The following is a 26,008-nucleotide window of genomic DNA, read 5'->3' on the forward strand; positions in this document are numbered from 1 at the left end:
TTTTTTAAATTTTCAGTCAACTCAGTGTTTAATATTCTCTCCAGGAAGCCCGAATGTTTAAAACTATATTCAGATCCAGTGCAAGTGTTCTAATCCTTAACTCGTTGAAGTACTACCGGCTATTTGTCTTAAAAGGAAAGGTCCTCATTTAATGCAGCAGAATGGACGTTTTTGATGTTAATATTCGACCAACATAGAACACTTAGTGTTATAGCTGGCTAATAACTACTTTATATGCTGCCCGAAGGTTTATCTGTTATCACTTCAATAATGGCATTGATGCATGTATGTGTGTTACGTCTTCGTGCGTTGTGCATGTTGTGGGGGGGAGAGAGAGAGAGAGAGAGAGAGAGAGAGAGAGAGAGAGAGGGACCCCGCTCCTCCATTCATCATTGATCCACTGCAGGACTCACTTCAGGGGGTGTGAATTATGGGCCCCTGCTGTCACTGTGACTGCTCTGCGTTGGACATTTCACCTCGCCACTGTAAATTTAAACTGGGGATTACATTTAGCTGACTACTGATTTCAAAGCCTTACCTTGACCAGACCACTGGCCGCCCCCCACCTCCCCCCCCCCCCTTCCCCTACCCCGATAGTGGACATAATGCAGTCCGCAATTGCAGCATTTGGGATTTTACAGGGGTCTGAACAAAGCTAACGGGAAGGAAAACGTTTTTTGGATCCAAAAAAAAAATCTTCGCCTTTTACGTTTTAAGACAACGGACTTTTTTTCCTGGGGCGAAAAAAAAAAATCCCTTTTGTAGTGGATTGGGCGTTTTGTGCGCGCTCGGCACACGGTGATGCTACGGCGGCGCGCAGGGACCGTAGAGGGAAGAGACAGGTGAGGTGCGGCGGAGGAGCTGCTGTTGTTTCTCGGGCGCTTTGGATACCGAGACCCCTTTTCTCCCCAGAGAGGAAGAGGAGCGACCGGAGAGGGCGAGTTGGCGACTGGCACCTGCCACCCCACCGCGCCCCCCTCCTCCCCCCTTTACCTGCCCATCTGGTGCGGTGAGTGTGCCAAACGGTGAGATTGAGAGATGGATACGGGTGCGGGAGAAAGGGGGGACGAAGAGAGGGGGGGGGGGGGTGCAGGTATATCGCGTATGAGCAATTTTATTGGGCCACTGACACTTTGTAATGCTGCTTTATTAGGCTTTTCCTGCGTGTTTTCCACTGATTATTTGGACATGAATAGCTCTTTGTGTCTGCTTGTTTTATTTGCATGTCATGTGTGTATATCTTCGTTGCATATCCCTGCATTTCATTGTTCCGTCACGTGTTGCGTATAGGATCTTAGGTTTGATGTGATGCCTCAGCAAAAAAACAGCTCTCCATACTTGCACATTACCACACTGCATTCGAGAACAAAGCCTGACATTTTTATTTAGATCCTCTGGCCGTATAATAGGTCATGGTATTTTCCAGAAATATGTTTGAAAGCATTTTGTTCTACTTTAGACTGATCCAAATAGAACTGAATACTCTAAAAGCTCTTAAATGTCCTTTTTCCAAAATGTGCAGCACATTACTCAAATTGGCCATAACCACACTGCACACTCACAACCACTCTGGCACCCAAGTTAAATGCCAACTCACTGCCATCTCAGCTCTTGCTGAAGTGATTTAGTTAAATGTAATTCATTGTTTACAACGGCATCCTTCACACCAGTAGCATTACCTGTACCACAGAACGACTGTGCATCTCCCAGCTGCTGCTGTTTATGTTTGTGTTCCTGTGTGAGTTGAAGGGGGACAAGAGACGGCAGGGGGAGAAACGGAGACGGGAACACAGACGGAGAGATCGAAGATACAAAGCATAAAGTGTGGTGGATAGCAATCTGGCGTATAGGCTACGGGGGACAGGGAGAGGACATAAAGAGACCGAAAAGGGAATGATTGAGCAGAAAGCTCAGAGCGAACAGGCGTTAAGGGAGAGGGGTTGCAGACAGCAGTCTGAGCGGGTGTGAATGGTCTCCCTGTTATCCCGGCTGCCCACACAGACAGCTACACAGCAGCCGCGTGAGCAGGTGCTGACCCCACCACACAGCAACCGCGGGGAACAACAGGTGCAGCCACGGCCTCTCCCAGCCTCCCTTTGGAAGGCGGTCTAACACCCGCCCATCCAGCCATCCCCAAGCCCTCTAACACCAAAACGCCCGCAACTTGTATTAAAGGGAACCAAAGGGATTGTTCAATCTGCATTTAGAGAAAATAGCATGCAAAGGCCAGGCTTGAGTAATATAATTAGAAAATTAATTACGGCGCAAATAAAGTTGGAGCCACTCGAAGCCACAAGGCAGAGCAGGCTGCAGGTAAAAGCAATCTAAGAGAGCCTTAGAGTGAGACAAATGCCCACGGGGACATTTAATGAGCTCTATTGATCACATAGGACCCTATTTAATCACACATGTTAAGCCGCAAACATGGCGTCTCGAGCAGGGAAAAATTAGATTGGATTGCAACACAGCCTTCCCACAAAGGGATTAAGTCGCCAGCAGATTAGTATGTTGAGGTTCCTATGGAGCATGTTTCAAGAAATGTGTGTGTGTGTGTGTGTGTGTGTGTGTGTGTGTGTGTGTGTGTGTGTGTGCAGTAAACAGAGTGAGACGAAACGAACGGAACCTTTTGGAGGGAGAGAGATGTTACCTAACAGCTTCTCTCCCGGCATCACCAAGAGAACAGGCCGAGCAATTGGTGACAGATTTTTGTTCTTTTCCTCCTGCACACAGAGAGTAACATTCACTGACTGAGGGCTCTAAGCTGTCACTAAGCCTGTAGTTTTCTATTACTCCTTCATGTCAGACAATGTGATGGATTATTTGCTTTTTGACACACCTGTGCCACCCAGCAGTGTTTTTGAAAACCACAGAGTCTCGCTACTCAGCGTATAAATTCCTGTTTTCACACAGTCTGGAGATACCTCCCACTCAGTGCTCTGCTGATATCTGAGGAAATGTGGATGTACGCTCCAATAGTGTTTAGATTATCTTAAAGTCACTTTCAAACATGAAACCCTGGGGCCTCCGAAAATAGGTAGGATTATTCACTAATCTGATCATAAAATAAAGCAAAGTTGTGACTAGTGTCAGAGGATTTGAAGGAATGCTGATTTTCCTCAAAAGCAGCCGGCAACAGCGTCTTTTGAAGTTCTGGTTTCACACAGGCTGCAGTGTTTAGGATTTGGTCGGATCCTTTAATACAAAATCAACACTTGAAAAGCGTCTTGAAGTCTGCAGACCTCAATGCAATGAGATCGGAGAGACCTACTGGGCAGGCCTCCGCTGGGCCACCTTTTCCTGCAGAGTCCCCTGAGTGTGGACCGCAGTGCTCCATTGTGCTCCATTAAGAAGGTCAGGGGGCTGGGCGCCATGCAGGCACGTTTGCTTTCATTATCAGAAAGTAGCTTTTATTTAAAATAAACCCCCGTATGCAAAACATTCTGAGTTGATGTGAGAGGCCTTTGAAACAACTCCTTCCAGATGTTTGAAAAGGAAAGGATCAAGATAATAGTTACCACACAAGCTGAGGAGCTTTAGCTGTGAATTGTCAACGGTACCATGGATTGAACACTTCCAGATGTGTGGTGTTCAGGTGGCTGCTACATGTGGATTCGGTTGCCGTGTCGGCCGCATGTAGTGTTTGATAATCCCTTCCAGTTGTTCTCAATTTAAAATGCTTTATGCACTTTCATTGGCCGTCGATCTTCAGCTTTATAACTCTCTGTCTTCACTTATTTCTCCCCCGAGGAGCAGCCTCTTTTATGCTTCCCTGTGCACATTGTGTGTGCCATAACAGGCAAACATTTGTGGTCATTTTGCGGTGTACTCTCCTGTCGACTGCATCACGTTAACAACACCTCTGGCGCTCCCTCATCCTCATCATCGTCATCAGGGTCGGCCAGGTGATTTGGCATCCGCGGCCTTCAGGTTACCCATACATAAACATTTTACAAGCATATTTGCTGTGTGAGGGTCACAAGAAGTATGAGTCTCTGTTTGTGTCTCAAATGAATGTGATGCATGCAGCTGGTCCTCCCATTTAACTGCCTGGCAAATTGGTTGTGAGTGATATCGCAGCTGTTTCAACACTGAAAGATAAAGGTAATCTAATCCCCTACCTTCTGGGTTCTCATTTAAATAAAAAATTGAGTTTAAAAATGGTCACTTCCTGCTTTTCACCGAGGCACCCAAGCACGTCTGAAAGCACAGACGAACCAGACAAAATCAGCATATAAGAAAGGGACCTTTTTTCAAATGCAACCGCTGAGGCTCTTGACTTGTTACTCCTTTGCACAACATGAATGGAGGTTTACATTCTTCTTGTGTGTTTGGGCTGTACGGTCATATTTTGCAGCTTTTGTTGTCCAATAAATTCAGCCAACGCCATGTTTTAGTTATGGCATCTTAGCAAGAGGGCCTTTTTCTGTATGGAGATAAAAGGCGCAGCAATGCAAGATGGTTTTACTGCCTGATGAAGCTTGGTAGTTAATCTTTCTCCCTCCTTCGTCCTCTCCCACACCCATCCCTACCTCACAACAAACACAACTTTTCTCTTTTAATTATGGCTTTTCATCTGGGGCCCGGTCACAACTGAGTGGAGAGGAACAAAGTGTAGCCGAAACACAATCATACCTGCGCGGAGGAGAGAAAGCTCACGGGGGAGGTGTCATCTCTGCGTACGGGTGTCTATGCTGAAATATATGAGCATGCAGGCGTCAATCCACGAGCAGGTTCCCTGGCATTTAGACTGTTGTGTGTAGAAAGCCTATTGTGAGCTATGATCCTCTTAGCAGGCTTCTGCCCAGAGAGTTATATACTACCCTTACTGGTGATCACAGCACACAAAGAGAAACATGTGAGCTACGTTTTAGCTGTTTTAGCTCCTCCTACGCCAGCATAAGAGAAGCCACTAACAGGGTATGGGATGTATATGGTAATGCATGCCATGGCGAGTCTATTTAGCATAGTCTTTGTTAAAAATGACTAGCCGGGAGATGTTGGGGAGTGGTCGTTAAAACATTGAAAGCCAAAATGTAACAGAAACTCAAACAAAAGAAATGATTATGATCTCTGGTACAATTTAAAAATGCAACCAGGTTACCAGAAGACCCGCTTAAGCAAATGGAAACCTGCTAACTAGAGACAAACGTCATGGACTACTAGAGCTTTTACAGTACTGTGTATCACAACCGAATAGAATAACAGCAAAGCAGTCAAATTCCCAGCTCAAAAGCCTTCATCCCTGGGTGTAATTTAAACACCATCTTTATCGCCGTTGTACGCAATGGAGTGTGTGTGTGTCTTCGACTCTGTGCTCGTAGTGTGTGTCAGAGTGCGTGCACCGCATACTCATGCGCTCGCCTCTAGCTCAGAGCTGTGCAGTGAATGTATATGTGCTTACTGCAGTCAAACTCTGGTTAGTAACGTTTGCCCTTGCTGCAGCCTCGTACAGCACCATGAATGTGTGTGTGTGTGTGTGTGTAGGTGTGTGTTGTTTTCATGTGCATTTCTGCCTCAGTGCAGCACCATCACATTATTTGTCGTCTGCGAGTGTTTGATTGCTTTCCACCTGCATTGCAAAGCAGTGCGTTTGTGTTTGTGCATGTCCATTAACCATGAGCTGATAACGCTCTGCATCCATTGGCTCCCGTGTCCCCGTCACGAGCAGCAATTTGGCTTCAGGCAGGAGGCCTGATTGGGGAAGAAGTCTGAGGGGAGATGGAGCTCTCTCTGGCTATGCTCCAGCTCTGTCCATCCTATTTTAATTACCTATGGCACTCACCCAGGGGAATATCGCCCTTCTTCTCTGTATCTGTATCTTCTCTCCTTTCCTCTTTCATTTCCCTTCTCTGCCTACCATCTTCTCGTTGCATCTCCCCTTTTCCCCCATTCGCTCTCACTACTTTCCCTTCTCATACACACACGTAATCTTACAGCTATGTCAAAGGCCTACACAGCGGTAACCTTTTCATTAGCATATAAATGACCCTGTAGATTCAATAGTATTTTAGGATATTTAACAGCAAAGACAGATTCCCTTAACTCTGATTGGAGCTGCTCTGAGGAGACAGCCGGCCACTTGAGGGAATATTGCCTCCACCTCGATAAGATAAAGACTTGACTCTTCTGCTGAAGAGAGCATGGTTGCGTGTGCGTGTGTGGGTGTGTGTGCATCATGTTTTTCTTTCACTGTGTTTATAAATGAGTGCAGGTGAACATATCTGGCTTTCTGAATATATATTGATGTATTTATTTCTCTTCAATTTGATTTGCTTTTACAGCTTTTGGTTCTACCTGTATTGCCACTTCAGATGGGAGATTTTTAATATGACTAATAATTATTCTAAGTCAACTATTCTAATCTAAAATTGACTGGGCTTGTAGTATTTAAAAATTACTTTGTATAAATTAATGGGAACTTAATGTAACTGTTATGGGGATTATGTTCTCCACTCTCACTCAGATGTTTAACAATCGAGTTGTAAGTTTCCACCACTGATTTTATTAAATACTGGTGGACCAAGTGTACGCAGATTTGACCTTTGATACCTTTGGATTCTTCTAATACACGTGGTTTTCACATTCTTCTGGATTCTCAATCAGAGCAGCTGAATGCTGACACTGGTGAGAAAGTTTCAATATTTCTCTATTGAATGCTGGCTCCCAAACCACTGCAAATCCAGTGTAACCAGTGTGACCGAGAAAATGTACAACTTCTATTTTCTTATCGCTTTTTGATCTTAAAAATATATAAAGACATATTAAAAAATGTGAATGAGCAACACCAAAGAGCATTCCTTATTCCAAGCTCCAAAACAAACCTTGAGGTTGGTCTCCAAAACATCTGTTAAATGAACATAGTGCACCGACTGGGGTTGTTGAGGGACAGGCTACGATTGCACCCTAAGAGGTGTGTTGTGTAGTCAAAGAATGTGTTTAGTTCTATATTGATGCTGCACTGCAAGACAAAAACACTCAGAAGTCTGTCAGGGTTACATTTTGTTAATGTCTTGTCCATTTTCAGTGGAAATCTGTTTTAAGTCATTTCGGTAATGAAGCTGTACTGCTTGTAGGGTGGGATCGTGAAGTGTGAAGGTGACCCACTTCTCCCAGTTTAGCCCGTGTCTGTTTTCCAACCCTCAGGCCATTTTTCTTTTATTCTAGGCTTTAACCTGCATACCATTTTCAAGGAGCAAGTTTTTTACATAAAGACAATGTAAAGGCTTCTACCGGGTCTTTGTGTTGATACATCATATCTTCTTTTGCAGCTTACTTTTACATTTCTTGATGCATCTGTATCTATATCGGCCATTGTAACCAATCAAAGGAAAGTCTCGTTGTTTTGACAAAGAGCATTAATTCAAAAGAGACATTTATCTTCACAGACAAATTAAGTTTCACCACAGCTCAAGTCAAGTTGATCTTTTAAATGATTCTGAACTGTTTTCCATAAACACAAACAAGGATAACTCGGCTATCACATAAAGATTCAGCTGGGATATTACATTGTTGAAGGGAAAAAAGAGCTTTGCCGTAAATATCCCTTCTCAGCTAATGTGTAATAAATGCATTGTTATGCTTTGATTAAATATATTCAATTGTTGACATAATTATCAGATATACAGTCCTGCCAGAGTGTGGATAATGTGGGGGCAAAATGCTCACTGCTCCCCCATCCCCCTCCTTGCTGAGAAAGCGGGGACCCCCGTCCTCCGACATCTGTGTCCACGTATGTGTTCGTGCACACGCGTGTGAATGTGTTTCTGGGATTTGGGTAAAAGCTCAAGCGTGTGCCTCAGTGTCACCATTCTCACACAAATGTACGCACAAATGTGTTCAAAGGGCGAACCCGCCCTCCCCGCTTTTACATCTACTGCAATAGAACATCTCTGCCTAGCTTGGCTATCGGTTGCTACGGTAACAAAGGCACAGAGTGGAGTGGCTCCACCAGCTAGTGAGAGACAGAGGGAAGGACAGAGAGAAAGAGAGATTTTTTTTTCCTGTAAACCCGATCACAACAACAGATTTAACACAGCATAAAACATAGTTTAGTGACATAGTTGAGTAGTCGAATTTCTGTCACACACATGCAAACACACACACACACACACAGTCAAATGATTAATTTATTGATGTACTTTAGTGGGTTGCAGCAAGTCATGACTAGCATTTCAACAACAGCAACATTGTGCTTGGCTTTATCTGTGCATCTATGGGCTGCTGAGGGCCTTTGCATCAATGTCTCAGTGGCTCCTCGTGGTCACTAAATGCTGCTCAGCGCTGACAGGGGTGTTGCTTTCTACATGGTCCCTGTTAAGCAAGATGAGGGTTTATTGATTTGCTCTTTGGCTTCAATAGTTGAGATGCCTTGTGCAAACATGAGAATGTCCAATATACACAAAAGGCCACTGAAACATTTTAGGATGGAGTCATGGGTAAATAATAAATATAATTACTTCATATAGTATTGTGATATACTGCCGGGCTGCATAGGCGAACAAGATTGGAGAAAAATATTTTATTATAAAGAGCTGCCTCCCAACTGATGAAGACGAAACATCTGGACAAACTGATAACAGGCCCAAGCAGGTGATTATGCCTCTTCAGATGACCTGCTGATTGGTTAATGATGTGCGTGTTGGCAGCAAGATTTGCTAATGGCTTATTGCCTGATTACACAGTGCGGCTGTCGCCGTCATTACTTGCATCCCATGATAACCGTGTCAGCGTCCCAGCAGTTAATCTTATCACACCAACAAGATCTGACACATATGCATGACACCCTTTCTTCTCTATGCACGCTTGTCTCTCTATCCTTGATTTCATGATAACCGTTCTGTCACCAGCAGGGTGTCTGTCGCAGGCGGTATCTCTCTGTTTCTTTTAAAGTCCTTTACTCAAACCACATCTGGCTTTTATCTTCCGTGTGTCTGTTCTCTCTTTCGGTGCAGCGGCGAAAGCTGAGAACTCTTGATAATGATGCGTAAAAGCGCCGCCCGAACCTCTTTTTATAGCTCAGAGAATTACAAATACTGCCTTCCTCATGTCACTGTCCAGCAGCAGAGTTCTAATATGTTGGCCTTGGCCCGGATCTGATGGTTTAATTTAATGTTCGATAGGCATAATCAATACACATTCTAATGAGGTTTTTGGTATGAAGCACGCGAAGGCTGTTTGCAAGGATGTATGTGTGTGAGGGAAAAAAGACTCAGCAATGCTATGGGATTTGTTTAAGAATAAAAATTCTTGTTTCCATTTTCTCAATTTTTAACAACATGGGAATGTATAGAGAAGAGCGCTTATTGTTGATGGGACACAGTTTACCTCGATTTAAATGTAAGTGTGTGTTACAGGGGTGCAGCATTTGTTTCCATTTCTGCAGATTCTCACAATCAAAATGAGCATGTAATGTCTGCAATGATCCCATTGACGTATCCACAGATAATAACTATTGTGAAGGGAAGAAAATTTAGGGGACAGTTAATTGCTTATTTTTTATATATACTTATATACTTTATATTCAGTTATGTTCCATATATATACTATATGGCACTCGGACCAGGGTGCTAAAATAATTTTAAATAATGCCCTTAGAATTCTTTTTTTTTCAGATATCATGAGGTTATTGCTTAGAGATTTTGCACAGACCTTGTAGCAAGCAGTTTAAAGAATATCTGATCGCTCCAAAACTACGCAGCTCCCATCAAAATGATCTAGACTGATAAACAACATTACAGGTAAGAGGAAAAATGTCTTCTTAATTTGGGGTCAAACTGTTCCCTTGAGTCAGGTCTTGCGTTATATCAGGAGCCTCTTTTCTTCTCAAATAACTAATGCAATTAATGGACACAGATATAATGATGTTCTCAAAGAGAGTAAATCCCACTAAATGTGAAAGTAAGAATACCTCTGCCTGTGTTCAGAATTGACGGTGTTATGCCTCTGAGAAAAGGCAGTGGGACATGAGGCAAACAGCAACCACATGACTCACTCAAACACACGCTCCATTTAATTGCGTTCATCCTTTTACTCCCTACAAGACGACCTAATTCAATTTGAGGTGTAAGCATCACATTTTGATCATAAAATGGCCATAATGAAATGGATCTGAACCCCCACACCTGACTCAATCAGTTCTAGTTCAGGGAATCCCCATGGAGATTACCCCCCCCCCCCCTCCTCCCTCCCCAGCCCCCGCCTCTTAGCTGAGGAGAGGGCTCAGAGATGTCAAACCTGCAATCTGTGGGCTAGAATTTTCATTTGAAGGGGCCCCAAGAGTATCGCCTGCAGAGCCACACGCGCCTCGACGATGTCGTCAAACAGCCTGTCACTCAAACCGATGCATACTCTTAAGTGCTGGCAACACAGGTGAATGTTCCCATTTATTTCACAATGTTCCTGTTTCATTTGGGCATCTGTGTGCTTCAAATAGCAGTTGTCATCACCTTAGCAACTAGCCCATCACCTTCCTCTCTACCTGGTGTTCTGTCTTTGAAAACAGTTTTTTTTTTTTTTTTTTCCTGGAACTGACAAGCTGAGAGGTATAAAGGGAAGACAAGCGAAGGGAGGAGGTGGGTGACTGAGGGAGAGTGGTGAAGGATGAAAGCAAATGAGCTGGGATTGAGGGAAACATAGAACACGGTATTCAGGTTGCTTTGCTGATGACATTCATATTGCTCACATCTTTTTCTTGAATTTCAAACCTTTCTTTTCATTTGGGGTTTCCATCATCAACATTGTCCGTGATTTTAGCGACACTCTTAAGAACCCCGAGACAAAACCTGAGCTTTCATGCTTTTCTTCTCCCCTTATTTGTCTTGTCTTTCATTACCTTCTCCTTTTTCAAAGTATTCTCACACCAAAGACTGTGTAGCTCAGCCACAGGCATTTTGAGTAAATTCATAGAAAAGCTTCTTGATCTGTGTAGCAGCTACAATTTATGTCTGACTGTAACTCATTTGCAGCGGTGCTTTTGCACTGTCTTGGTTTTAAGGGTGAATTGTTTTGAACAGTTTTTGTGGTCCACCGCTGTTTGCACCAATATTGCCTTGATTACCATTACATTTCCTAGAGATGTTCATGGTTCTTACAGAATTAATTCTACAGGTGATCCCCTGACTTTTCACCAACCCTAACATCAACATTTCTATTTTTCTTGGGCTTTGGTTTATGAGCAAATATCTGCAACAGAATTCAATGCTAATCAGCTCATTGTAGCTTGCTCACTGAATGGTGAAAATAGTAGCACCTGCTCAGCATGTTAGTATAATGTCCTAGTATTAGGAGCAGTGGGCAGCTATGATAGAGTTCGGGAGGAGCCGTTTGGGGTCAGTGAACAGCTAGCATGGCTGGAGACTAGCTTTGTAGCTCTTGCCTTGTCTTGTGTGACCTTTTGTGGCCTCTTGACTTTTTAAAGTTTTTTCCTCCTCCTTTCAGTTGCTTGTAATTGAGAACATTCTTGACTTTTGACCTTTTGGAAGACCACATCCAGCTTTCCCAAGTCACCTCCACACCCCTTTTCTTTTTACTCCCTCTAAGGACCAACTATTTCTTTTCTGTTGCAAATTACCATTAAAATATCCTCCATATGTTCGTACCGAGAATCAACAAAAGAAACACTATCCCCCAAAGTGGCTTTGTAATGCTGTGACCGTTTTGTCTCTCGTTATGTTATGATGTTATATGACTGTGACAAGCCCATTCGATTCAAACGGCTCAACAATGGAGTGACAGTTCTGACAATTGCGCCCTATTTCATCAGGGAGCAGACAATAGTCACAACTCCCAGCTCCCTGCTGAAGCCGGGTTGTTTGCAATAGTCCCTGATGCACTTTTGACCCTTTCTTCTTCACATACACCCCCCCCCCCCCCCCCCCGCAACCCCACGCCCCCACACACAGATATATATATACCTGTTGATTATGTCAATAACACTCTCATGCACTCACAGAGCCACATGTAGCGGATACAGCAATTATATTTTTCTCTCCCCTCTCTCTTTAGCATATCTGTGTTGCTGCCATGGCGACCATGGCTCCGCCCCTCACATTTCTTCTCCTGCTGCTTCAACTGGCGGATGGCTCATTCCCAGAGGAACCCAGTCCCCTCAGCTACGTCCCTGTAGAGGGTATGTTTCCTTCCTGCTCTGCCCTGCGTGTGGGACTGACTGTATGTGCAGCCCCGATGATGAATGGTTTCATGGTGGAGGGCGAAATTGCAGTTCAAGGGTCAGAGCTTGTGTGTGTAAAGTGGCTTTCTAGCTACCCAGGCATACAGATAGAATTCTGTCTTTACCGCAACGACTGTATGGTAGGTGAATATAGAAGAAAATGAGAGAGAAAGAAATATGTAAAGGCAGAAACACAAAGAGAGCCAGAGAAATGATTGTTATGGATTTTGAGAGGCCCAGGAAGATGAAAAAGCACAGACAATTTGATTGGAGCGGGTGATACAGATGACAGGATAGAAGGCTGAGGCAAGAGAAAAGGGGAGGAGACAGGTGGAGATGGATTGCAACGTCCTCCTCTCGCCCTCCCCTGCAGTCAAGGACAATGAGACGTTCCCCCAATCTGTCTCCTGATGATGAGGGCTCCCTGTGGAGACCGTTGTCCTCCTCTCTAAAACCTTCTCATACTCTGCTGCAGCCACTCTCTCCCCACCTCATCTGTACTTATGGGAAATGGAGGTCATTGATTTTTTTTTTTATGGTAAAATTACAGAACTGGTTGCTCACAGTTTTGTCATCATGGAGCTGCATGTGTCAACAAAACAAAATGAAACACAGGAAAGTGTTTTAATGTATTTATGCTGCACCAATCCTCTATTCCCGTTATCTCTGTTTTTCCCAAAATAAATTGATCAAGAATGAACAAAGATACTATTAAGTGAAGTTTAGAGACATTTTTAGGGTCAATACAGATATACTCATATCATATCAACTACCAAAGTATTCTTAAGCAATGCTCTTTGTCCATAATTATTTAAAGAATTTCACTTTTACTCAACTGTGCGTGTTCATGTCAGTTGTTCGGAGGTATCCAGTGTTCTTGGGCAGAGCTCATCGTTCAGCTCAGAGACAGGATCTGCACATCCAGACGGTCCTCCAAGTCAACCGCACTCTCTACATTGGTGCCAGGTAACCAACGGCAACCACCTCCAACTGTGTGTTACTGACGTGTTCACGTTCAAATCCTTTTGCTCTTCATTTGATGCCTCAGCCTCCATCTGCTGTCACTCCACAGAGGACAGTTTGTTATAGCATTCAATCTTGTTGATGGTTGTCATTTAGATTCACTAACATTAATCTCATTCTGTACATGATCAATGGAAAATACTGACCTGTAGTCACACATATTGGTTTGCAAAATAATTATTCTGACAAGAACTAATAAAGACATGGTTAAAATTGCCCCTCACTAAACAATACAGCAATAAATGGCTGATTGCTGACTTCTTAAGCATTGTTTATTTTATATATGAAATATCCTGTCGTATTACATTTGTACTCATTTGTTTTGTGTTTTGTAGAGATGACTTGTACAGAGTGGAGTTGGATAACATGGCAGGGGATGAGATGTTCTACAGCAAGGTAGGACTCCTCTCCTCCTTTCCACACTGAAAAACAAAACCCGAGCTAACAGGTGATAATGTACACAATCATAACAAAGCCATTCACACAGTCGTTTGTTCCTTTGGCAGAAACGAACGTGGGAATCCAATAAGAACGACATTCGAGTGTGCCGGATGAAGGGCAAACACGAGGTACTTTGCTTGTACACAGCACTCTGAGATCCACTCTTACATGCACAGCACCACCTATACTATCACACGCATGGAAAGGCACTCCAGCTGTTACAGAAACCTTATTTCCTCCAGATGCACCTGGGTATTTACACAAAATCAGCTCAGTGAAACATTTTGCCGGCTGATAGATATCCATGAAGCTTGAAAGCTATCCTCTTGCACATGTGCATCGTGCCAATTTTCTTCATATATCTCATCTACAGCCTTTGGGGATTACTTTTGGGGCAATTTTGTGCATGTGAAGTGCAGTGATAGATGCCAATGTTCTTAGATAAAAAAGGTATGTGATCAAATCCACAAAAGATTTGATGGGATAGTAACTTGCTTGATGGGAGTGTAACCTAAAATAATTTTATGGTATGCATGTTGCCATCAGCGAAATCCAATCTGGGCGGATCTCATGGAAAAAGAGAAAGAGGCAGGAGGAAACATGAGAGAGAAAACTGAGCAGAAAGTCGCACGAGAGGAGAGGAAGGGGTGGGATGTGTATCTGGAGGAGAAGTTGGGAAGAAACAAGAGGAGAATAGGTGGTGAGAAGGAGCCAGAGAGACCAGCAAAGGAAACATTTGTTGCTTCAGAGAACACGGATGAAAGAAGAAAATTTGTCTGAGCAAAACCAGCTGTGATAAAACACCGGAGGAGAGAGACTCGCCCAAGGTGGAGAGATGGCAAGAGCATAAGTGGAAGACAAAAGATAGAGGGCGGAAACTAAAGCCCACTAACTCACACAAAGAAAATGATAAGGCTCAGGGTAAATGATGCGGCTGTAAATCATCTAATACATAATGAAGACATGAAAATGCAGTCCAAAAATAGACCTTTTTCACGGCAGACATCGGATTTGCGTTTGACAGAGTGTGGAACGCACAGGTGCCACATTAGCGAAGGCAGCGATACATGCAAAACTGTTACCCTGCATGATTATCATCCCTTCTTTAAATCATTCCCTTTGTGTTTTTTCTCTGTAGGAAGAGTGCCGTAATTTCATCAAGGTTTTGCTCAGCCAGCACGGCGGCCTGTTTGTATGTGGAACCAACGCCTTCAACCCGCTGTGTGCCAACTACACTGTTAGTATCCGTCCGCCGGCCACTCTCTCCGTGTGCTTGCCGTACACACGATACATATATACATGTATAAAAATACAGTACCAGTCAAAAGTTTGACTGAGATTTTTCTTTCTTTTATTTGAATGTCTTTAAACTTCCATTTTTTGCAGAAGGACACTCTGGAGATGGTGGGGGAGCCTGTGAGTGGGATGGCCCGGTGCCCGTACGACCCGCGGCACGCCAACGTGGCTCTGTTCGCAGGTAGTGGCTCCAGTTCGCACACTAATGCAATTTAGAGTTTTTAGCAGACGTCAGACTCCATTTTAGGCTGCAGACATTTAAACGGCTGTGCCCTTGTGTTTACCTTTCCAAATGATTTATAGTCAGACTTCTGGCTGTATTGCTAGTTTAGTTTTAATCTCCCTGACCTTGTGCTATCTCTCCAATCCATATCGCCCCTTTCTTCTTCTTCTTCTCCCTAATCTCCACCCTTCCTCTCTCTCCTCTTCTCTCTCGCTCTCAGATGGAAGTCTCTTTACTGGCACTGTGACAGACTTCCTGGCCATCGATGCGGTCATATATCGCAGTCTCGGCGACAGCCCCGCCCTCCGCACAGTCAAACATGACTCCAAATGGTTCAGAGGTACTCTTTGAAACCGTCATATTTCAATGACTCCTTTGCGTCAGACAACTGATTGATGGGCAACGAACGAATGTCCTTAACCATCGCCATTGAAGACAATATAATGGAAATTGAAATTGGTTTCGGCTGTCATTTCATGGAGCTAAATAATAAGCTACAGTTAATGAAATCAATCATGATTATTTATTTTACGTGAAAGACGCTCAGTGATGTATTCAGGTTAGTTTGACTCTACAGATTCACAGCAGGTCAAAGCTGGAACTGTGCTGGATGGATACGTGATAAATAATGTGTATCTTCCTGTCCGAGATGATGAATTGAACGGAACATGAATATTTGATGAGCGAGGCCGTGGACAGCAGCGGCCCACGTAGACGCGACTGTTATTACCACGGACTGTGGCGCGTTACGCTTGGCCCCCGGCACTGCGTCGCTCCTGCTGTGTGTGTGTGTGTGTGTGTGTGTGTGTGTGTGTGTGTGTGTGTGTGTGTGTGTGTGTGTGTGTGTGTGTGTGTGTGTGTGTGTGTGTGTTTGTCTAACTGTGGCCGACTCATTTTACATTTCAGAGCCCTACTTTGTGAGCTCCATGGAGTGGGGGCCACATATTTATTTCTTCTTCCGAGAGATGGCCATGGAGTTTCATCATCTCGAGAAGGTGCTTTCTTTCTCTTCCTTTCGTCCTAATCCATTCCATTGCCTCCATTCTATTAAACTGTGCTGGTTTTATTCCAGGTGATGGTGTCTCGAGTAGCTCGTGTGTGTAAAGCAGACCTGGGTGGCTCTCAGCGCGTCCTCGAGAAACAGTGGACCACTTTTCTGAAGGCGCGGCTCAACTGCTCCGTGCCGGGAGATTCACACTTTTACTTCAACCTCTTGCACGCGACAAGCAACATCATCCACATGCACGGGCGGGACGTCATCCTGGGCCTCTTTTCCACTCCGCCGAACAGGTTCAGATATGCCAGCGATGTTCTCACAGACGAGCGCAAGCGCCTTCCTCCTCGTCACTGCCTTGCCTTTGTTTCCCATCGACAGCATCCCCGGCTCGGCGGTGTGCGTGTTCGACATGCAGCAGCTCGCTCACGTCTTTGAGGGCCGGTTTAAAGAGCAGAAATCCCCCGAGTCTATTTGGACACCTGTGCCGGACGAAGCTGTGCCTAAACCGAGGTATCGCAAAATGCTGCAATGCTGCTTTGCTGAGCATCTGTCTCCAAATATATAGCCCACTTACTCCCCTGCTATATGCTCCAACTGTCAATCACGCAGCAGCTTTGCTGCTATTCAGCAAATATTCTGATACAGCCTCTGGCAACCACAAAAATGAATCCTCTGGCTGTTTTCTGATCTAGAGTTTTCTATCGCTCTCTCTCCTCTTTTAACTGTTCTGTCTCTTTCTTTTGCCTGCAGACCAGGAGGATGTGCAGTGCAGGGGTCCAGATTCAGCTCCTCCACCACGCTGCCGGACGAGGTGCTGAACTTCGTGAAGACCCACCCGCTGATGGACGACACCGTGCCGCTCCTGGGGCACAGACCTTGGGTGGTCAAGACCATGGGGCGGTACGCATACTGACTCAGTTGCTTCGTAGCTCCCATGCGTGACTGTGATGGTGTGAAAAATGAAAAGTGTAAATGTGCACCATAGCTTTTAGGAAGGATAGCAATTGTTTAGTTTTTTTCTCATTGGTTGCATATGGTTTCACTATTGGTGTGTCCAGGTACCAGCTGACAGCCATGGTGGTGGACACCGAAGCTGGTCCCCATAAGAACCGTACCGTCTTGTTCCTGGGCTCCACCCGAGGGTCCGTCCTGAAGTTTCTGATGATTTCCAGCGGAGATTCGTTCTCCCACAGCAGTGTGTTTCTGGAGGAGGTAGAAGGATTTAACCCAGAGAAGTGAGTGGGCGTCAACACATTTGTTCCTTGTGGCGCGTAGACGCCGTGTCTCGCTGTCTGTTTCTACCTGAGAACTGTGAACTTGTGTGTCACTCAAGAGCTGTCTGCAATTACAACAGCATCTTGGCGTTGTACAAATATAAGTAGAAACGAACACTGAAACGCAGAATACAACATCTTCATGAAGCGAAAACACACTGGGAAAGGGTTAAGGGTTGCGGTTGCGAGCCACTCAAGAGTTGGCCACGTCCTAAAGCATTCCTGCTTTATTATCAATTGTTCTCAAAATAAGGGGATCATTTATTTTTATTTTATTTTAAATGTTAAATGCTGTAAAAAAGAAGACGGGAAACAATAGCATCGGCTTCCTTTTTCAGATCAAGAGGTCGCCGTCTGGTTGAAACTTGATTCATTTGACCATTCAGTTAATTCAATACTAAATGTCAAATATTCCATGTCCATCATGAGGTCAAAGATTATTCTTCAATTGGTGTCTTGTATTCAAACAACAATTTGAAACCAAAAGATTCAAAGAAAACGGTGAATATGTGGATTTTGAGCTTGAGTATTGAAAAAAAACATCCTTCTACATGTCAACTAATTTATTGATTCATCAACTAATCGTTTCAGCTCTTTTTATTGTTGTTGAATGTATCATAATACACACAAACCTTCCTTTAATGATATTTCCCAACCTTTTGTAGCAGCAGAAAACCATTATGACCTAGATTTGACTATGCTCTTGTGGATGAGTGTGAAGGACCCGGCTTCATCCGCTCACCCGAGAGAGATTCATTTCTTCATGCCACGCAGTTCTGGCTGTGTGTCTACATAAAACAGGGCTGATGTTGTGACCCTCTGCATTAGGGTGAGGTCATGAGTGTGTCTAGCTTGAGGTAGCAACAGGTGACCTTTGACCCTGTCACAACATGACCTGAGGCCAGAAGGTGTGCTGCTGGGTCCTTAACCTCTGTTTTCAGCCTCTCACCCTTCGTTGTCTTGCTGTCTGCAGGTGTGGCGAGGACTCTCCTCAGGCCCGTCAGCTCTTGTCCCTGTCATTGGACCGGTCCAGTCACACTCTGCTGCTGGCCTTCCCCTCCTGTCTGGTGCGAGTGCCCACGTCTCGCTGCCACCTGCACTCACGCTGCATGAAGTAAGGGAAACGCTGTCTCCTGATTTTGGTTACTTTAATTGAAGCCATGGCCTAAATTAGCAAGCGCAAGACTCACTGGCCAACTTTAGTTTAGCGGTTTGGTTCTCACTATTATTAATTAAATGGGGATGGATTTTATCTGTGTTTGTCAAACCACAACGTTTATTTAGGGAGAATTCTATCCCTGGAATATAATATTTAAAGTGACACAAGAGGCTTCAACATTGTCTTGATGTTATCTTGCAATAATAGAAATGACTTGAGATTGCGTAATACTAAAAAAGGCATTTGTTTGTTACTGCACAAGATCTTTTGAAGTAGAACTCAACACTGAAAAAGTAGTAAAAAATGGCCACTCCTGAAAATCAGGTCAGTAATCAATCTTTCTCAACTCTTTTTTTTTTCATTGGTGTGTAGGAGTTGTCTGGCCTCCAGGGACCCGTACTGTGGCTGGACCAGAGGCAGCACCTGCTCCTTCCTGAGACCAGGCACACGGTGAGAACAACCCACGCACTCACTCACACACACACACACACACACACACACACACACACACACAATAAACACTCACCAACTCGTTAACAGTTTCTTTGCTCTTCAACACTCAGGACAAGTTATTATATGTGGAGTTTAATTCAGTAATGTGAAACATTCTTGGGTCTGGCAAGAAAGATAGTGTTGAATGTGGACCATATCATACAAAATGAGGAGAATAAATGCTGAACAACAGCACGGCCTTTTTGTAGTTTGATTGATGTAGATTCACGCTTCCAAGACTGCAAGTAAGGCTTTAGGTTTTTGTATATTCTAAAATCCTCCGTCAAAGAGAACTATGGACAATAAGATGATGAAAGAAACACAAATAACATACATTCAGGGCATAATAAAAATTGTTGATCAGTAATTTAAATTAAACTCGGAGCAAATGGAATAGAGAAGATATTCATGAAAGAAATAGGAAAACAAATGGAAAAACAAGGTCAAGACATATAAAATAATATAGGTCTGTTTCTTGTATTAGTTGTGTTTAGTTATGTGTATGAGTTACATCAGGCAATTCTAATTTTTTATCCCTTTATCAGTTAATGTTTCTCACAACAAATTGTGCTCGTCAGGGGTTTCTCGCACTGACACGTGGGCAAAATGTGTCCCATTCAGTTGGGAAGTTGAAAAAGCTGTACAATGGTAGAATTTTGTAGAGATAATCAAAAAGTGTTGTGAATATATAAACATGCATATCATTTTGTATTTATTTTCATTTGTAGGCTATGTAAACCAGTAATAATGTGTGTGTGTATAATACTATAATAATTGTTTGAAAAGTATTACTATCATTAACCCTTTAAAGATGAATATTCCTATAAACAATATGAAGTATTATTGGTGTCAAGTCAAACATCGTAGGCAGCATCGCAATCCATAGACTCTGTGGCTGACCCTGACCTCTGACCTCCTAGAGGGATGATGGCGAGCATAAGGAGAAAATCAATAGTGTATCCCATTACACTAGATGACACATCAATATGTGAAATATCAGTTTGATTGATAACTATCAACAAATGGCCCTATTCATTTACAGTTTTCATGTGAGCTGTGTTCATACAGAAAGTTAATAGTTATTTTCAATTACATTTATATCTTTTCTGTTAAACGATGAACATTAAACAAATGAAAGATGCCGTAAATGTACATAGTAGGTAATTGCAGTATGATAACATGATGATGTTGGTATACATAGAGAAGTATTGAAGTCCTGGTTGTGCTGTTCTTTGTGCGTTGCAGGCTGCCCTTTCAACAAGATGTGGAATATGGAAACACCACCTCTCATCTAGGAGACTGCGATGGTGCGTTGCAATACTATTACATTGGTTTTTCTGGCTGTTTTCGCCGCCTAGTGGAAATATTCCCCATTGCAGCTGCCTGCTTATCGCAGAACCTTTTGTTCTGAGAAAAAGAACATCTAATACTGTACTTCCACGTGAAAGAATATTTCTGGCAATATAATTACCTTTTTAAGTGCAATGGGATTCCCACCCCCCCCCCCCCCCAGTTAACCAAGATCCCTCAACCATTTCATTAGCAAGTGTTTTGGTGTCTTTTTTTAAAAGTTGAATCAGATGGGAGAGCAACCTCACTGCCTAGAGGTGAAAACGCCCCCAGTATGACACAGTCTAACTTAGACGATGTGAGAGCTGTAGCTGCTGGGGGACAACGTGGGAGGGGGGGGGGGGGGGGCAACATCCTCTTGCTCACCAGGCTCTATTCTCAAAGCTGAGCACCTGAGAGAAGAACGAGCGAGGGTAACCAGTGAGCAAGCTGGTAAAAGCTTAGCATAAAATACCAATGTCACCTCTGTGGCAAGGCTCATATGTCACTGCAGTGCTAGAGGGGACCTCTTTGGACCTTGCTCTGGGGGAGGGGGGGAGAAGTAATTTCCCTTCATGCAGATCTGATATCATTCTGAACTGTTTTATGCCAGTTTAGTCTAAAAGAAAAAAAAAGGGGCCTATATAGCACATTCCAAGCCTTCATCCTAATGTTTTGAACTGAGATAAGGGCTTCTCCATTTGAACCTGCACTTGGAAAGTGATAGCAGTAGAAGTCAGTGATGCCAGGCTGCAGACCTGACACGCTGGAATCCGAGTGGTGGATGTGCAGCGGAGGCCGAGCCGGGGACAGGCATGGGCTGCTGGGTCTGTAGATGGGAGTGATTAGAGCTGGGTGGAAACACTGAGGTAGTGGTATGCTGGGAGGAGAGACTCACTGACCAGGCCGCAGCATGGGAAAGAGTGAGGTGGAGAGGAGAGAGGAGAAATGGAGCGTCAGCTGCTGTGGTCTGAGCTGTGCTGATGACAAGTGCAGGAGCCTGTGAAGCCCCAAGGCCAGACTGGGGCAAAGCTCCCTTTAAAGACAACCCCTGAATAAAGCTGAATCCCACTTTCGCCAATCCAGATTGTTTTCACATTTATTGATTTATTCATCTTCATATCTGGTGAGGGGGGAAAAGCAGAATAGCTCTGTAGTGATGATCACTTAAACCTGCACCCTGTTGACGCACATCGAACCCACAGTTCTACTAAATATCATCTTTTTAATCGTGTGTCTTAATCTTTAGGAATTCTGCAGCAGAGTTTGCTTATTGAACCAGAGAGCTTGGTCTCCCTCAACCTGCTGGTGGCGTCTGCAGTATCCGCGTTCACCATCGGGGCGGCGCTCTCCGGCCTCGCCGTCTGCTGGATCATGGCCCACAAACCCACCAACCGTCGCCACGGCAACACCACCCAGTCCTCGATCCAGCGGCGCGAAAGAGGCCTGCTGGCTAACGGCGGCGGGATGGGAGGCTCCGTGCTCAGCGTGACCCGGCAGGGAGGCGGGGACCGCCCCTGCACTCAGGGCGGGGAAACCCTGTTTGTCATGCCCAACGGCTGGGTGAAGTCAGGGGAGCTCGACCCGGGTTTCCTGCCGACGCCGGAGCACACGCCCCAGCAGAAACGCAGAGGCCTGCGACTGTCTGACTCCAACTCCGGAGGGTGGGACACCAGCCAGACGTACCTAGGCGGAGGCTCTGTTGGCCTGGGCTCTCCCTGCCGCATCCCCCCCACCGTCTACCTGACCACCAGACTCTTCCAGCAGGGGGGAGGCGGGAGACATGGCGGAGAGAGCCGTGGAAACGACACGCCACGCCAGCACTACGTCTGCCTGAGCAAGCTGGAAAAGGGGGTGAAGGGGACGCCCAAAGCCCCTCTCCGCAAGTCTGCTGGAGAATACGTGTACCCCATGACCCCCCAGGACTCGCCCGAGCGCCGGAGGGTGGTTTCAGCACCCAGCGCCCCCGTGGAGTATGGCGAGCCGCTGCCTCTGCGCTGGCCAGCCCCGGAGGGATACATCCTGAGCAGCCACGGCATGGTCCCCGTCCCCCTGCCTCCACCCTCCATGCCCGCTCCCAGTGGCCAGGCTTACATGTCCCAGCAACACGCCCCCGGGCTGAGCAGGGCTCTGCTGAGAGGAGCCCTGGAGCGAGGGGAGCTGGGCGAGCTGGTGGATCTCAGCCAGCTGATGAGTAAGAAGAACTGCGGCGATAGGACTCAGACCGGCCAGTGACTGCCGAGGAAATGAAGAGGACGGGAGCGTTTCCACGTCTGGATCTCTCTTCTTTTCTCATCCTGTCCGGTCCACTCTCCCTTCAATCCCTCCCCCCTCCCCCCCCCGCATCTTTATTTGACACTCCGCCCCACTGAGCTCCCTCTGTCAGTCTTTCAGGCCCCACTTGTACCCCGGGAGGAGCCTCTCTTTGTGACTGGCTGCAGGGTCTGCCACTCACATCCTGGCTCACACTAATTGGTCAGATGGACTGAGGTTGTTGCTGTGTCTGCATTGCAGAGTCGCCTCTCTCTCTCCTGCTAGTCAGCGGCAGCAGGATGAGGGATGAGAAAGAAAGTAAAACACCCAAAAGGGGTTTTGGGCAGAGACAACAGAGACAAAGTTGGACATTGCACTTGGAGGCGGCCTTTTCTCTGCAGACCCAGTGGATCTGCAGAGCCAGGAAGATACTGCGATAGAAGCGTGATTCCTTTTCCCTCTTTGATAGGACCACCACCCGTCTGTTCCCCGCCCTATCACCTGTTGGTTTGGTTCTCAGCCAGCTACTTGAGCTGAAACTGTAAAACTGGGAGGTGACTCATCAGACAGAGAAACTGACAAGTCTGATGGATGATGACAAAACACATAAAATAACTGGGTTTCCCTCTCTCTCTCTCTCTCTCTCTCTCCCCGTCCTCTTTGCTTCACACATACAGTAGACGCATACATGTTTTTATGCAGGGCGACTGAGGGTATTTAGTATTCAACGTGTACGAGACGCAGGACATGTGTGACAAATGCCCCGGACCTGTTTCACGGGGAAACGGGACCATAACTCACGTCTTTGGAGAGCACAGGGCAGGACTGAATTGTCAGCAGTATTTTTGCCAACCGCACGCTCTCTGTAATGACGGCATCTCAGCCCTCCGTGGAGCTGTTCCTTTGCTTCCGTTTGCGCCATGGGCTCTTAAATGACCAATTATTCCACGAGGACGTCTGGGGAGACTTTAATGCACACCAACACTGGACTAACTTGTGTTGGGGCTGGGCAGAGAGGAAGAAAGAGAGTGATCTGAAGTAAATGCACTGTAATATACGGACACCTTGTCCTTCCCAGTCACACACACACACATTCATTCAAGCTGAATTAGAGAACACAGTCTGGTTTTATTGGGCAACATTTTCTGCGAAGCCCACAGAGGGTCAAGGTCCCACAGACGTGATAGGGAACAAAGTGACAGTTACAGCGGGGATGATGGAAACCTTTGGCCTCACTCAAAGCCAATAGGGGGAATGGACACGTTCCCAGCAGGCAAATGGGCCAATATATTCGGCCCGTCAGAGTGTCCAGTACCACAAAATGGTCTGCGTTTAGATCAACACAAAAAAAGAAACAAGATACAGAAGCAAAAAGCAATTATCTTTATAAAACAAATGGAAAATTGTGAATTTGTTAGAAAACTGACAGACTTGGTTTTAACGCTCAGCCCCAGTCACTAATGAGCCAGTGGTTGCTGCTTTGTGCTGGTGAGCAGCAATACATGGTTTGTGTGTACATAGTAAACTTTCATTTAGATTAAACTCATAATGTAAGATATACAGTGACTCCAAAATAATGATATCAGGCATAAATAAACATGTATCATCACGTCATTATTGCTTCAAGTCTGAAAATCTGAAACTTTCATATCGACACACTTCAAAATTGAAATCACAAAGATAATAGATGTGTTTTACATCTATTATCAAACACTATGAATGATTTACTGATGCCTGATACTAAAGCAAAAAAAAAGAAAGAGAAAAACGTTTTTTAAGTGCCATAAAGACCATTTCAGTCAGCAGTGCACCTTGTGTACTGTGGTCCCGGAGAACTCACTTATTGCAGTATACTTGTGATACATATGCCTTTGACCTTTACATGCTGAATGTTATACATTATTTTTTTATTTCAATGTCGACTCGTACTGTTGAAATACTTTCTTCCAGCTCCCCCTGTCTGTCTGGATGCTACTGACACTGAATGCTACCAGAGGTGTTTGAGGGTCTGTTTATGAGCTACTTTCATGTCACACTCACGTGTACTGTAAATATCTAACAATGAATGCAGACTTTTTGTCATGCCCTTAATGATTATACTGTATTGCCTTCACTGATGCCATGACATTTTATTCCGATAAGTAATAATTATTATTTATAAGTAGTTCCTAACCAAACCTTCAAATGTACTGAAATGCTGTGAGGGGACCTTGAGTTTCTCATTTCGTGTCACATCTGTGCTGATCCTGGGCTTTTTCTGGCGTGTTCTGTATTCTAGTGATTGTCTGTCTGTCAACTGCCACACTGGAGGATCTTGAAAATACTAGTAATCATTGTGAGTGAACGAATGTCCTCATCTTCTTTCTGTTTGTACTGTGCGGTATTAAGGAAAAGCACAAAAACGTTTCTGTTGGTTTTGCATTTTGAAAAGGAGCTGTTCTGTATCATTTGTGAATAGTGTAAATAACCATCTGTAGGTCTAGTGTTTCAGTTTTAGGGGGGGGGATCCTTCTGAGACAGGACTGTATTTGAAGTGTGAGGTTTTGTTTCATTTATTGGTTTTCTTTTGGTGACAATGCTGTGAATAAGATGTATGTACAGTATTTACGTGACTCTGGCTGAATGCTGAGTTCAGCTCTTTCTGTTATTAGAGTAGAGTCGCAGGCCTGACCTCAGCCAGAATTGAGCCTCCTCATTTGACTGATGCCTGCCGAGTTTTTTGCAGTTGCTAAGAGACTGCTGTTATAATAACCATCAATCTTTGGAGTACCGCAATTAAATGGCATTATATAATTGACTGCTAATGTTGTCGAGTTTGGTTCCAAATGCACTCACAGAAATAGCCGCGTATCGTTACATGCAACTTAACCACACATTTACTAATGCAAAACTATTCCTCATAGTCTCAAGTAATGCCTACATCATTAGTGCAGTTTATGCTCTTTAAATCACTCATATTTGTTATCAACAGCTGAAGACACAGAGCACAGCAGGTAGATCTCTCTTGCACTTACTTTTCTCGCCACAAGAGGAAGCTGCACACTGGCCTTCACTCAGACGGCCTCATGAGGAGGTGGACGGGGGGACTCCATCGACTGGACCGCTGTCTGTCTGTGCTGCTGAGTTAGACATCCGAATCACTTTAGTACGTGTTGTCATTGGGGAAATGCACAGCAGCTCACCACAGACACAGTTCCCTCGACAAGAATACATGATTCATGCAAATGTGGTTAGTTTGAAACTAAAACAGTGAGTCGGTGTGCAAACACAGCCCGACGTTCGTAATGAAAGAACCATGAAGTCAATTCTGCAACGGAAGTGGTAGTTTCCAGCAACGGCGTCGCAGACGACA

General features: G+C 44.8%; 1 protein-coding gene across 2 annotated transcripts; it reads left to right on the plus strand.

Annotated features, from left to right (window-relative positions):
- The first annotated feature begins 371 nt into the window (after positions 1 to 371).
- sema6ba (sema domain, transmembrane domain (TM), and cytoplasmic domain, (semaphorin) 6Ba) lies at positions 372 to 25,460 on the plus strand. Of its 2 annotated transcripts, XM_037458534.2 has the most exons (18): positions 372 to 842; positions 913 to 1,009; positions 12,004 to 12,127; positions 13,024 to 13,135; positions 13,528 to 13,588; positions 13,699 to 13,761; positions 14,772 to 14,870; positions 15,020 to 15,110; positions 15,373 to 15,492; positions 16,059 to 16,147; positions 16,225 to 16,442; positions 16,528 to 16,659; positions 16,900 to 17,049; positions 17,208 to 17,384; positions 18,397 to 18,537; positions 18,955 to 19,032; positions 20,320 to 20,381; positions 21,653 to 25,460. In XM_037458534.2, the coding sequence occupies exons 1-18, from the start codon at positions 802 to 804 to the stop codon at positions 22,636 to 22,638; spliced, it is 2,841 nt and encodes a 946-aa protein (XP_037314431.2). In that variant the 5' UTR covers positions 372 to 801; the 3' UTR covers positions 22,639 to 25,460. The 2 variants fall into 2 exon arrangements, with proteins under 2 accessions (XP_037314431.2, XP_037314432.2); XM_037458535.2 differs by having other exon boundaries at positions 372 to 1,025.
- Positions 25,461 to 26,008: the final 548 nt, after the last annotated feature.

This window comes from Pungitius pungitius, chromosome 15 (assembly GCF_949316345.1).
Source record: "Pungitius pungitius chromosome 15, fPunPun2.1, whole genome shotgun sequence".
NCBI lineage: Eukaryota > Metazoa > Chordata > Actinopteri > Perciformes > Gasterosteidae > Pungitius > Pungitius pungitius.

Excerpts from the sequence above, each read along its gene's own strand:
- sema6ba (XM_037458534.2), top strand. The coding sequence starts at position 802 with ATGCTACGGCGGCGCGCAGGGACCGTAGAGGGAAGAGACAG. Across the intron at positions 15,493-16,058 it reads TGACTCCAAATGGTTCAGAG|AGCCCTACTTTGTGAGCTCC; the intron begins GTACTCTTTGAA and ends TTTACATTTCAG. Across the intron at positions 17,385-18,396 it reads GAAGGATTTAACCCAGAGAA|GTGTGGCGAGGACTCTCCTC; the intron begins GTGAGTGGGCGT and ends TGCTGTCTGCAG.